The following is a 10,971-nucleotide window of genomic DNA, read 5'->3' as shown; positions in this document are numbered from 1 at the left end:
ATAAGCATGCAGCCCTTTATTTTTGCAAAGGTTTTTTTTTTTTTGCTTATGTATTATAGTGTTGTACAAATAAGATATTTACAAAAAGAACCACTCGCCTTGCCACACAGGTTGCTTTTTGAAACCCATCCCTGCCCACCCCCACCCCCCTTGGCAACTCCCAATTGTCCCTCACTGACCTTTTCCCAAAGTGTACTTGAGAACCATGCATAAAATGGACCTTTGGTGTCGAAAACTACTCTTGTCTGTGCCCAGCCGCATACTGTACTTATATTTTATATTTATATATTTATATTTGTATATTTATATTATAATATGTACAGAGGTTTTTCCATTATACAGAACAGTACAGAAGTATACACTTTTAAAAAATAATCCACATGGTAGTACTACATGATTTACCCAGGTCTCAGTAAAATGGAAAAATGAAGGAAGCAAAAGGGAATCAGCAAATGCCTAAATGTAAAAACAATTCTTTTCCTTGGCATTGCAAATTATTATTAAATATAATCTGAATGGCAGTGCAATAGGTAAAGTTGCCTCCTACCACGTCAGTCTCAGTCTTCACTCTTGTCGCTTGTGCAGAGGAAGGTGTTCAGCATAACTATCAAAATGTACGTTATAATAGTATCAAATGTTTTGGCAAAAAAGATTTCTGAAAGTAACCATGAAGGGTTTTTTTTGTTTTTGTTTTTTGACAAAAATAGAAATCTGTAACAAATTTGGATAACACTAAAATAAAAGAAAAATATCTTAGTTTCAGTTTTATAATTTTGCATTATCACACGATGTTTAGTTCTCATACTTAAAAATAGCTTTATACAAAATAACTCGCTTTAATACACTTTATTTTCATGCTCAATCCATGTCTGTGCACTCATACTTCTAGTTTCATTCATACTCCCATTGTACTTTTTTGTAACAGTTTCTGGCTGAAGGGACCCCAACCACCCCCCCACCCTCGCCCTCCCCCCTCTTGCATTTTGACAGCAGCGAATGCCTACAAAACTACTTTTTGTCTCTCACTTGTAATAACCCAGTATTTAGCACAAGTTTCGAATTTCAGCCTGAAACTCTGCAGCAAGTTTGGTATGCGCTCCTCAGCTGCAATACCGGTGGGCAATGTCGACATCAGCAACTGAGAAGGTTTTGTCTGCAACTTGCACTAGCCGGTATAGAGCTTTTAAGTTGATTCCTTGGTGATGGAGGAAGATTGGGCGGGTTTGCTGACACTTCCGTTCTGGGACTTGTAGCTGGTGAAGCTGGGTGTGTGGATCGAGCGGATGCTCTTCGACCCTTGACTCAGTGATGAGGGAGAGGAGGAGGAGAAGGGGGGAGAGGAGAAGGAGGAAGAGGAAAAGGGAGCTGGAGGAAGAGGGGGTGGCCGGCCATTTTGAGTCTGTATTGAGAATGAAAGAGGATGGTGACCTTTACCTGTGTGAGCGGGACTCTGGAACTTCAAGGAGCCATTCGAGACAGAGGGGATTAGGGAAGCGGAATGAGGAGGGCGACCTGTTGAAGGACTGAGAGGGTTAGAAGACGGGGCAGAGGCTTTAGTAGGGGGGCTCAGAAGGTTAGTGCTATCACCACTAGAAACAGAGCTACTTTTCCCAGAGGTGGAAGGAAAGGCTGGGATTTTTGAAGCAGACAGGTTAGGGGAAGTGGCCTTACAGTCCCCACCAGCTCTCTTAGCACTTCCATTAGCCTGTAAATAAATAAAGATGGTGGGAGACAATTTAAGTCAACATACACAATAAACCAAAAAAAGAGGAGCTGTATGGGAAAATAGGCTTGCAGAAAGGAAGAATGGATATAGTCTCTCTGAAGCTGGCACTAAATCTTGCACCTATGGGCTGGACCTGGGAGGCCTCCCTCCTTCCTTCCTTCCTTCCTTCCTTCCTTCCTTCCTTCCTTCCCGCCACCCCTCCCTCAGCTATGGGACAGAAGATGGACAGAGTGTGGGAGAAGTTGACAGGAGAAGAGGGTGGGGAAAGGAGGGCGCCACAAAAACTGGGCTGTTCACCACATTGGCCATGCTTGTAGGGTTGTTAGGTGAGGGTGGAAACATTTTGGTGGGTGGTTAATAGGCTCTCACTGCGGTCTGTTAAACAGGGAGTTAGTATCGACAGTGTCATCTGAAATGCTTCAAACGGCATCTGTTCCCGTCGCTGACATTTAGGAAACTGCAGCCGAGTACTGGAACAAAACTCAAAAAAGCAGGAGATGGTTTACTGCAGACATGCGCAAGCATGAGGGAGGGAGGGAGAGAGAGAGAGAGAGAGACAATGCTACCATTAAATATTTTCATGCCCCCCCCCCCAATTCCCTGGATTTCCAATTCCAGATTTCAGCGGGAAGACAAAAGTCCATTATTTGGTATCATCCAAGTCGGTCACTTGACTTACACATTTACCAAACACACACAATCCGCTTTCAAGTCCAACCCAAGCTTTGGGTTTAGGGTAAAACTACCTGTCTGTACTGGCGTTGATCCTGTAGCTTGTGCGGTTTGCTTGTTTTGTCTGCGTTGCTTTGCTGTCTACTTTTTGCGGCTGCAGGGATTGGCATCCTGCTGGTCTGTGACGTGCTGGTTGAACCCTGTGAGGAAGGTTGGGGTGCCAAGGGGAAGGGGAGAGAGATAAGGGAAACGTGGGGTGAGCATCAGTGCATGGGCAAGGTGGAGGCTCACGCACCATGGCCAAAGCTGCTTTGAGTGAGAAGGCAAAGCCCCCAAGACATGCACGGGAAGCACCAAAAGGATCCACACCACAAGGCACACCACTGGTGTTAATTCCAGGAATCAAAAAGGGAGGTCAAAGGCTCAACTACAGATCAACCTACGTTTAACTGGCAGTCCCAGGTATTTTGATTCGCCCACAGCTGACCAAGCTTCCTTTGATTGCCCATCACCAATCAGCAGGAGAGATTTTATTTTATTTAAAATAAAACCACACACAAATCTATTAGCTGTTAGACACCTAATGGATGCACCAAACAAGCCACCCGAAAGGAAGCAAACCAATCAGAAGACACCTCTTGCTTAATGGTGATTATTACGGCAGATTTTGTTTTAGAAAGCAGCTGGAGTTGTGATTTCTCATACTAAAGTACCTTACGTGAAGTTGACGGTATTGAGGAAGGGGGTTCAACATCAGCAATAGTCTCTTCCAGCGCTAGGGATTCTTTTGGTGAGAAAAAGCCCGGGACAGAAGTTCCCTCAGATCGGGCTGGAGCTTCAGAAACTGATTTTGGGCTCATCTCACTAATAGTGCTCTCCAGTTGCTTAATAGTCTGCTCCAGGCTGTCCAGAGTCCTGTACGTGTTCTTTCTAATTTCTTCAGTCCTAGAAGTCTGTACAGTTAGGTTTGGCTCCTCCTTCCCGGAAGCGTCATCGGGCCGACTGCTCGGGATTTCAAACCTTTTTGCCTCTTTGTGCTGTTTCACAGTGCCGTCCTCCTCCTCCTCTTCATACACAACCACTTGCAAAGTTTTCTTGCCGGTTTTAGTCCCTGTGCGGATTGCCTGCGTAAGAGCAGCCAGCTGCTTTTTAGGAAATTTAAACTTGAATTTCTTCTTTGTATCGGGAGTGTCCAGCTTTGACTCTGGATGTGGCGCATAAATGTAAGGAGATTTCCTGAGATCCACCTCATCTGTTTCCTGCCCTTCAAGGAGTTTGGCTTGAGTCGCTGAATTAGACAGATAGCGTTGTCTGAAGTCCTGCTCAAATCTGCCGCTTGTTGCGTCATCAGCCCCATGACTCCTATGACTGTCTGCTCTGGTAACTCCTATGTTACGGGCACCATGTGTCTCAGGTTCTTGGTCTTCTTCCTCCTCCTCTTCTTCCTCTATCTTCTCTTCTGTCATCATTTTTTCCAGCTCTTCATCACATTCCTCAAATATCGTTGAAAGTCTTTTATAAGCTGATCGGATGTCCATTGGCTCATCAAAAATAATGATTACCGGTTTTTTGTCCAAGCAGACCACGGGCTCTTCACTTTCACGGTTCTCTAGCGTCCCTTGTTGGGATGTTGCTTCCTTTCTGGAATCAATGTTCACAGTTTGCACATCTTCTCCCTGCCTGTTGACTATATCGTGGACCTCTCCACTGGACAGAAACTGGACTGCCGTTTTGGTAATCATGAAAGCAATGTTCTCCGATGGTGGGCTTTCATCACTTGGAGAGCTAGTTGGCGACTCTGCCTCATCCATACTATTTAAGGTAACATTTCTAGGTGCCTTATGCCTCAGCACAACTTGATTATAGGCCCCAGCAGACATTTCTTGTTCCTCTGGAGACTTAGGAGAAGCCTCCTGAGTGTATGAGTCTGTTTGACTGACAGGAGGTGCCCCTGCACCACTGAGAGGCTCATTCTGGGGTGAACCATGACCAGTCTCTCTAAGTGCAGCATTGGTTGACCTTTGTCTTCCAGTTTCAACTGCGGGACATTGTGCTTCTTCAGGCCCCGTCTTCCTTTCATTGTCTAACACAATGGAGCAGTTTGTTTTCAGCTTAAGAGAATTTGTTTGTGCATACTCCTTATTCTCCAAAAGCAAATCTTTGCTGAAGGCAGAGTTTTCAGCAATGCTGGGAGCATCCGAGACCATCTCTTCTGTCTGGTGCTTGGGATGGTCACTATCTTTTGTTGCCTCCCCATACACCTAGGGGGAAGAGTTGCATTACTTAGTTACTGAGGGATACAACTTTTTTTTTTAAGGCTGGGACTATTTCCCCCCAATTATTTAGCACATCATCAGATAAAGTACAGATAATGTGAACGGGCCACTTTCTACATCAATGCAGAGCCATTTCCATGGTCTTCAGCGGGTTTTTGCACCTCTTCCAGGGGTTTACTCCAAATCTGGTAGAACTTTGTATTACATACAAAACTATGCAGGCAGACAACACGGGTTCTAGAATGAGTCCTTTAAGCAACCCCTCCATAGACTTTACATCCTGTACAACATTTGTGCCATCTTGATAATATTCCTCCCTTTCAATGATTGTTTTGTATGAAACAGAAACCTTTCATTTAGGCTGTTGGACTAAACTTGGTTAGGAAACAGTGACCACACCATTAGGACTAGAATGCTGACTGCTAACACTGAAGCCAGTTCTCCAAGCTGACTAGCTCAGAAAGGCCTCTTCCTCTGGTATAACCATTACATTTGATTAGCGGGTGGGGTTTTTTAGTTTTTCTCCAGCTGGAGGGCTGCATTCTCCAGTGAGCAACCTTTCAGGGGTCACATCTAAGTGGAAGGTGGGGCAACGGAAGTGACTCTCTTATCTTGGTACAGTAGGTTATGGTCCAGCCACACAAAAGCCAGAGGTTTTTATGTCTACACTCATCCATGGGCATGGTTTGAGTTCAAGGACACATGTCAGCCAGGCAGAAGAACTGGAGGAGGCTGTGGAGCAGGGGCAAAGAGGGGCATGGCTTAGGGAGAGCCCCTAGGGCAAGGCAGAGAGGCCCAACAAGGCATCCCTACGGTAAATAGCTTTCGGAGCTTGTTTATTTAGAAGAGCTACATTTTTCTTTGTAACCCAAGAGGCTCTCAAGAGTGGCTTGCAAAGAAGTCTTGCAAAACAATCACATTCAAACCTGGTATTAGATTAGATGGTGGCAAGAACATTGCTGGTGGCGTTTCCTATCCCTCATCCTCAGTCTCTCCTGATGTTGACATTAGTACTGAATGTCGCAACTGATACAAAAGTGGATTTTTACACGCAGAGTCAATACCTTATTTTATAGGAATGGAGAAAAGCAAGAGGTAAAAATCCCGGGTGTGGTTGAAGAGGCAGCACCCTGGGAAAAGAAGCAGCAGCTCCCACTGCGAGGTACAACATTGTCTGTTTCTGCTGAAAATGGATTAAGTAGGTCTGCTGGCACAGCCTATGCATTTTGGCAGCAGGAACTGCTGCAAGGGCCCTTTTCCCCTGCACACACACACACACACACCCTGGCCAGCTCCAGCATCTACTTGCAACACTACAACGGTCCTCAGTACTCGTGTGTATCGAGGTGGATTTATGACTCCTGGTTTGCAAAAACGACTCCAATAGTGACTGGCTGCGGGGGAGATCAGGACATCTTGCCTTTGCATTTCAAATGCATTCCTGCTAGTTCAGTAAAAAAGTGCTCCCAACTTGTTACTCTGACCAGCAGTGCTACAAAAGGATGTGCAACGATGAGATAGAGAGTCAAATGCTTCCACTGATAGACTACAGTTTTAGTCTGTTCGTAACAGAAACAACTTCAAGCAAAATTGTTGCTGGACCACAACAAAAAAGGTATAGTCACATAATTTGAGAATACAGTGGTGCCTCGCAAGACGAATGCCTCGCAAGACGGAAAACCCGCTAGACGAAAGGGTTTTCCGTTTTGGAGGTGCTTCGCAAAACGAATTTGCTATGGGCTTGCTTCGCAAGACGAAAATGTCTTGCGAGTTCCTGCGGGGTATTTTTCCTCCCCCCCCCCCTTTCCCCAAGCCGCTAAGCTGCTTATCAGCTGGTCTGCTAAGCCGCTTATCAGCTGATCCGCTAAGCCGCTAATAGCGCTAAGCCGCTAATAGGGTTGCTTCGCAAGATGAAAAAAACCGCAAGACGAAGAGACTCGTGGAACGGATTATTTTCGTCTTGCGAGGCACCACTGTATAGGATTGTCCATCCACATTAGATAACAATCCTAGTCCATTGGCAGGATCTGCTACAGGTTTTGGAGTGCTTGTGGGCAAGGCAGCCTCCAGGCTCTGCCCCCCAATAAGTAAGTGTAGCAGATCCATGGGGCTCTCTTCAGGAGGCCCCCAGCAAATGCTCAACTTTCCTGGGCCTCCATGTCCCAGCCCTGTCCATTGATACACCAACTGTATCAATCTCCAGAATCAGAATGACTATCCTGTCACACTAAAGCCATCACAAGTTCAAGTTAACTACTTGTTTTTCAACACGGGTGTCTTGATTTTAAAAACACAGCACAGTACAAGAGTCTGGAAGACAACTATCATTGTACAAGAGGCAACTTAAAACTTGCTCCCACCCCATGCATATGTGGTTTGTTAGCACGTCAAGGAAACCATAACCCCTCCTAAGGATCCAGGAGAAAAGGTGAAAAAGGTTTCATGCAAACCAAGCAGAAGTCAAAAAGAGCCAAAGATGTAGGTGGCATTACATGGACAATTGGCATGAAGTGTTTCATGTGTTGTCGGAAATATTCTGGCTTCTAGGGTCAAAAGGCTATTCAGTATTATTATTTAAAGCTAGCAAAGCGCTACATGCTGCTCAGAGCACATGAGAGAGATGGCTCACTGCATGTTTCATCTCGCCAGTTGCAGGAAATCGGGAAGCCAACATCGAATGCTGCCTTGAGTATGCCAAGTTAGAGGTGTTGAGTATACATACACAAAGCTACCCTGCAGCATAGCTCAGTCAGTAGAGCATGAGACTCTTAATCTCAGGGTTGCAGGTTCAAACTACACTTTGGGCAAAAGGTACTCTATGGTCTGGATTGTGTTTATCTTTGCTAGGGAAGGAAAAGATGGCCTTGTTCCCTGGAACAGGGAGTTGAACCGATGGAGTTACATTTTTATTCAGGTGCAGCATCTTAATTCCACCTGATTCTACTTCAGTTATAGCTGAACAAAATTCCTAAGCAGGTATTAATACCACCCCAAAGGTCCCCTAACTATGAATGCAAAAATTAGAAAGGAATCTGCTTTGTGTAACAATTTGCCTGGAGCTTTAGAGCTATTGCGTTGAAAGCAATATTGAAACTGGCAATTGCTTTCCCCAGTTGGTGTTATCATATGCATTCCAGCTACTGCTCCTCTTATTATAAAGCAAACTTTCAAAGCAATACTGTGTTTACTCAGGAACTGTCCCACTGTGGTCAATGCAGCTTACTCTCCGGTAAGTGTACGTAGGATTGCAGTTTGTCACTGGTCTGCAGCAAAATGGGCACTACTTTATTTCAATTTTCTTACCTTAGTATTCTCAGAGCCAAATTCAAACGCTGTGTCTTACAGACACTCAGATCACTACAGTGGAACCTTGAGTTGTGGACGTAATCTGTCCTGGAGGCACGCCCACAACTCAAAGCGTTCACATCTGGAAGTGCTGCGTCTGTGCATGCGTGGGGTGCGATTTAGCGCTTCTGCTCATGTGTCAGCAGCGAAACCCGGAAGTAACCGTTCCAGTACTTCCGGGCTTGCCGCAGGATGCAACTTGAAAAGATGTAACCTGAAGCGGACACAACATGAGGTATGACTGTACGTTTAAACACTGTATCCTTTCTTTGGTCTCAAGAAGATAACCTTAGGTGATGTCACTGTTGGAATGGTTAAAATTTATTTCAGATTTACGTTAGAATTTTGATTGCACAGTTGGTTCGTTTTGGGGATTGATACCTGTTTTCTATTCTGCTACAGATTTGTTAGCTACCTTGAGTTTCCCCGGAAAATTAGGTGTGATAGAAAATTTAAAAATAAAAATGCCTAAACTTCAGATCTTAAGAGCATTTGTACCCCACTGTACAACAGAAGTAATCCTAAGATTTGTGTTGAGTCGCTTAAACATTTCCTCATTCACCACATATTAATTCTGTTTTCCTAAAGGCTAGTAGCATCTTGAGAACCTTGGTGCTAAGATGGGTCACAAATCTAGATACATGAAAACACAGCCAACACAGCACAGAGAGAGAGAGAAAGAGAGAGAGTAAACAATGCACAAGGCACAGGGTTAGTTTGGAAGCAAGGGAAGAAGGTGAGGCCAAGAGGATGTGGCAGAACTCAAATGCCACTGTTACCTTCTTCTCCTTGGGATGTATTAAGGCCACAGGCCTTGCATCTTTTGTGTGAGTGTCATTTCTGGACTGTTCAACATGGCTGTTTGAGTTTACATCCATGTAAGAGCACTTCTGGAAAGCCTAGAGAGTTAAAACATGGCATGTTATCGGAAGACCTTTTCCAGTCAAGAGCCAAGTCACTTCCTGGAGCCGTTCCAGTCAAGAGTTTGCTTGCTTACTTTTTTCCTCTGAGCTTCTTCAGGACCGACTCTGATCAAACAAGGCTATATCAACAGGGGCCCAGAAATTATGTCTAGGCTGAAAAGCTAAGGGTTAGTTCCTACTGGCCAGCTGTGAAGCCCTGTCTCAAAATGATAGCACAGCAATACTATATGAATTGGCTGATGAAACTACATGCCTCATGTCATGCGGGTTTATTTAAAACAAACCTTTAACCTGACAATCATGCCACAGCTAATGTTACCCAGAGATCTTTATGTGGCATACAAAGTTATAAATTCAATAATGGTTTCTCTCTCTTCCAGTCCACACTAATTGTTTGAAATGTTACAGGCTGAAAAAAGGTTACTGAAAGAGAATCAAGCTCCACACTGCACTCCCCAGCCTTGTTTTAGAGCTGGAATCTACAGCTGCTAGTTCTTTGTAACAAGAATTCTACACCTTTTGAGTAAGAGCAAGTTGTGACCAACGGTAAAAATAAAAGCGTCCCAGAACATTATTACCTCATTAGTTTGCCACAGCAAGGAGGGCCTGCCATCATAGTTAGCCCCATGAGAAGATTTGTTGAAGCTTGATAACCATCTATGTGTTCACCTCCTTCTTGGAATCACTGACAGATGTGAGAGCCAGTGGAGATATTATTTTAATATAATGAATAGTTTTGTCTTCCACAGACTCTGGCACGAAGAGTGCCCCCAAAGTGCACGTCAAATATGCAGTCAATACCAATCGCATAGTAAGCAACACAATCTAGCCCAAGTCAGTCACAGCTCTCAAGAGCAACCGAACAGGACTTGATTGTGACTGACAGTTGTTAGATTGCGCCCCTAGACTTCTGCAATGTCACAGAAAAACCATTCGTTACAATGAACGAGCAGGCTAGATAATCCTTAGGCAAGTTCTGAATACTTGCTGACAATAGGATCCGGAGTTCAAACCACTGGAATCTAACTCTGATCTTTGGCCTGTTTATGGCCACAAATATTCAAATCCTCTTTCAGATCCAGTTTTTCCTGACCTGAACCAAGTTGTACCGGTATATGAAATGGATGTGTGCACCAGAAAGCCATAGAAACAAGCTTTCCCCCTCTTATCCCATTTACTTACGCCTGAGACCATATCTTGATACAGGCTGCAGCAATGAGCGACAATGTGTATTTCCTGAAGGAGCTCCCTTGCCCATTAAATAGGACTTAATTCCCTTGGAATATCCAAGGTACATATCTCTGCAGGTCCAGCCTCGTCATACCTGTAATTCTGCCATTATTCTGTCTCCATCCTCTTCCTCCTCCTCCTTTGCAGGTGGAATTGTGCCCATAGCCAGGGGTTGAGGAGAGGCATGGTCTTCCTTAGGGACTTTTGGCTGTGCTCCTTGAGCAGCATCTTCACTGCTTTCCTAAGTAGTATAACAAACAATTTAAAAAAACTAATATTTAAGCAATTCGACCATTAGCATGACACCAACAAAGCGAAATGCTCCCCTCTATTACATTTTCTTTAGTTTCCTGAAGGGGAAGCATCATCCCACCCCATTCTCCAGAAGAAATTCAACATCAATTATCACATTTAGATTTGGCAGCCTAAGACCATGCCATGCTATGTGACGGAAAGATTTTAATGTATCTCCTTGGGCGGCTGGGGGAGATAATGAAACAGACAGATGGATAAATCAAGCAGAGAAGAGCTCACTAGAAAGGTTTCTATGGAACTGTTCTCATCAATTTTGTCAATCTGTGTTAAATATTTGGCTTCTTGAAGATTATTTTCAAATTCTTGAACATGCATAGAATGAACACAGCTTCTAATCTTCCTCACGTTATTATAAATAAGAATACAGGGAGAATGATTCCCATGAAAGCAGCGGTGGGCAGAGCCTACTGTATGAAATGCATTTCCTGACAGTCTTCCTTCGATGCCCGTTTGGGTCACAAACCTCCAAACACCCACCCCACCC

The 10,971-nt window shown here is 44.4% G+C and overlaps 1 protein-coding gene across 46 annotated transcripts in view; it reads right to left on the bottom strand.

Annotated features, from left to right (window-relative positions):
- KIAA1217 overlaps positions 1-10,971 on the bottom strand; it is a 358,062-nt gene continuing 347,091 nt past the window's right edge. For 10 of the 46 annotated variants that reach the window (XM_083406004.1, XM_083406011.1, XM_083406007.1 and 7 more), the window contains 5 exons: positions 10,267-10,413; positions 8,799-8,918; positions 3,112-4,659; positions 2,473-2,598; positions 8-1,705 (listed from right to left, as the gene is read on the bottom strand). In XM_083406004.1, the coding sequence (XP_083262130.1) occupies positions 1,184-1,705; positions 2,473-2,598; positions 3,112-4,659; positions 8,799-8,918; positions 10,267-10,413 (2,463 nt within the window). In that variant the 3' untranslated portion in view covers positions 8-1,183. Of the gene's footprint in view, positions 1,706-2,472; positions 2,599-3,111; positions 4,660-8,798; positions 8,919-10,266; positions 10,414-10,971 lie in introns of all 46 variants that reach the window. The other 36 variants (XM_083405996.1, XM_083406027.1, XM_083406001.1 and 33 more) reach the window with 12 other exon arrangements.

The sequence above is a fragment of the Podarcis tiliguerta genome (assembly GCF_965153285.1).
Source record: "Podarcis tiliguerta genome assembly, chromosome: 12".
Classification (NCBI taxonomy): Eukaryota; Metazoa; Chordata; class Lepidosauria; order Squamata; family Lacertidae; genus Podarcis; species Podarcis tiliguerta.
The sequence above is the reverse complement of the archived record's forward strand: the minus strand, read 5'-3'. Positions and strand labels throughout refer to the sequence as shown.